General features: G+C 46.9%; 1 protein-coding gene across 1 annotated transcript; it reads left to right on the top strand.

The window, feature by feature from the left end:
* Positions 1-287: 287 nt before the first annotated feature.
* Positions 288-1,037, top strand: LOC101725352 (olfactory receptor 2C1-like). The gene has a single exon (XM_013070799.2). The coding sequence runs from the start codon at positions 288-290 to the stop codon at positions 1,035-1,037; it is 750 nt and encodes a 249-aa protein (XP_012926253.2).
* The last annotated feature ends 341 nt before the right edge of the window (positions 1,038-1,378 follow it).

Here is a 1,378-nt window from a genome sequence, read left to right as displayed (position 1 = left end):
CTTAAAAGTTCATGACTTAGTAAATGTCATGTGGTGTGTATCTTATCACAATAAAGATTTGGAAAAAAAGGAAGAGTGGTCCAGCTAAATTATACACAAATCCCAGGGCAAGGTGAAGTCTGGCAGAAAAATGTTTACAAGACATGCACCTGAAGATGAATTTATTTTTATCACAATTAAATAAAAAGAGAAAAAGGAAAACAAATAGAAAAGCCACATTTATCCTCAAAACCTGTCCCTTTCTTTCCAGCCACATATTAAAGACAGATGCCCTGGAAAGGGGAAACATGAGCTTATCCAACACTTTTGTCCTGCTGGGCTTCTCAGAGTTTCTGTGGCTGGAGAGGCCCCTCTTTGGAGTGGTCCTGGTCTCCTACCTCCTCAGCCTGGTGGGGAACAGCTCCATCATCCTCCTCTCCCTGGTGGACCCCAGACTCCAGACATGCATGTACTTCTTCCTGGACAACCTCTCTCTTCTGGACATCACCTGTACAATTGTGCCTCTGCTGCTGGCCAACCTGTTGGGACCAGACAAGTCCATTACTTCCTCCAGATGCATCACACAGGTCTTTGTTTTCTGCTGGATAATTGCCAGTGAATGTGCTCTGCTGGCAGTGATGGCCATTGATGGCTATGTGGCTGTCTGCCAGCCCCTCTACTATACTCTCATCATGCATGCCTGTGTGTGTGTGAAGATGGCAGCAGTATGCTGGTCCAGTGGGCTGATGAACCTTCTGCTTCAGACCACACTCACTCTCAAGCTCCCTCCCTGTGCGAACAACACCCTGGACCACTTCTTCTGTGAGGTTCCTCACCTCATCAAGTTGGCCTGTGGGGACACCACTGCTAATGAGCTGGCCATCAGTTTGATGACCATCCCATATAAAATGATGTCTTCCCTGCTGCTAGTCATCTTCTACACCTTCATTGCTGGAGCTATACTGAAGCCACCTTCAGTTGAAGGCAGAGAGAAGGTATTCAACACCTGCAGTTCCCACTTGCTGGCGGTCATCATGTACTTTGGGCCAGGCATATAATTTTGCCTCCAGCCGTCAACCAGGAGTTCCTTGGCCAAGTTCATATCCTTCTTCTACTGTGTTATGACCCCATTGCTCAACACACTCATCTACACACTGAGAAGCAAGGATGTGAAAACAGCATGGAGGAGAATACTTCAAAGCCAGGGTAGGTTGAATTCTTTAAAAGCACACTCTCTGCCTGTCTCCTGAACAACCACAGACACACATCCAGGCGTACTGTCAAATCACATCCACTTTCCCAAAGGAGTGACTGAATCCCAGGAAAGTGCTCTCAACTCTCTTGTTCAGTCACCTCAATGTTGTGAAAAACTCCTTGGACTCAGAAGGCCCATCACTGT

The sequence above is a fragment of the Heterocephalus glaber genome, unplaced genomic scaffold (genome assembly GCF_053883595.1).
Source record: "Heterocephalus glaber isolate CG9 unplaced genomic scaffold, H.glaber_assembly_v1.0 deba00001673, whole genome shotgun sequence".
NCBI classification, from domain to species: domain Eukaryota; kingdom Metazoa; phylum Chordata; class Mammalia; order Rodentia; family Bathyergidae; genus Heterocephalus; species Heterocephalus glaber.
The sequence above is the reverse complement of the archived record's forward strand: the minus strand, read 5'-3'. Positions and strand labels throughout refer to the sequence as shown.

Bases quoted from the DNA above. Each gene is read 5' to 3' on its own strand.
- LOC101725352 (XM_013070799.2), top strand. From the start codon at position 288: ATGAGCTTATCCAACACTTTTGTCCTGCTGGGCTTCTCAGAGTTTCTG.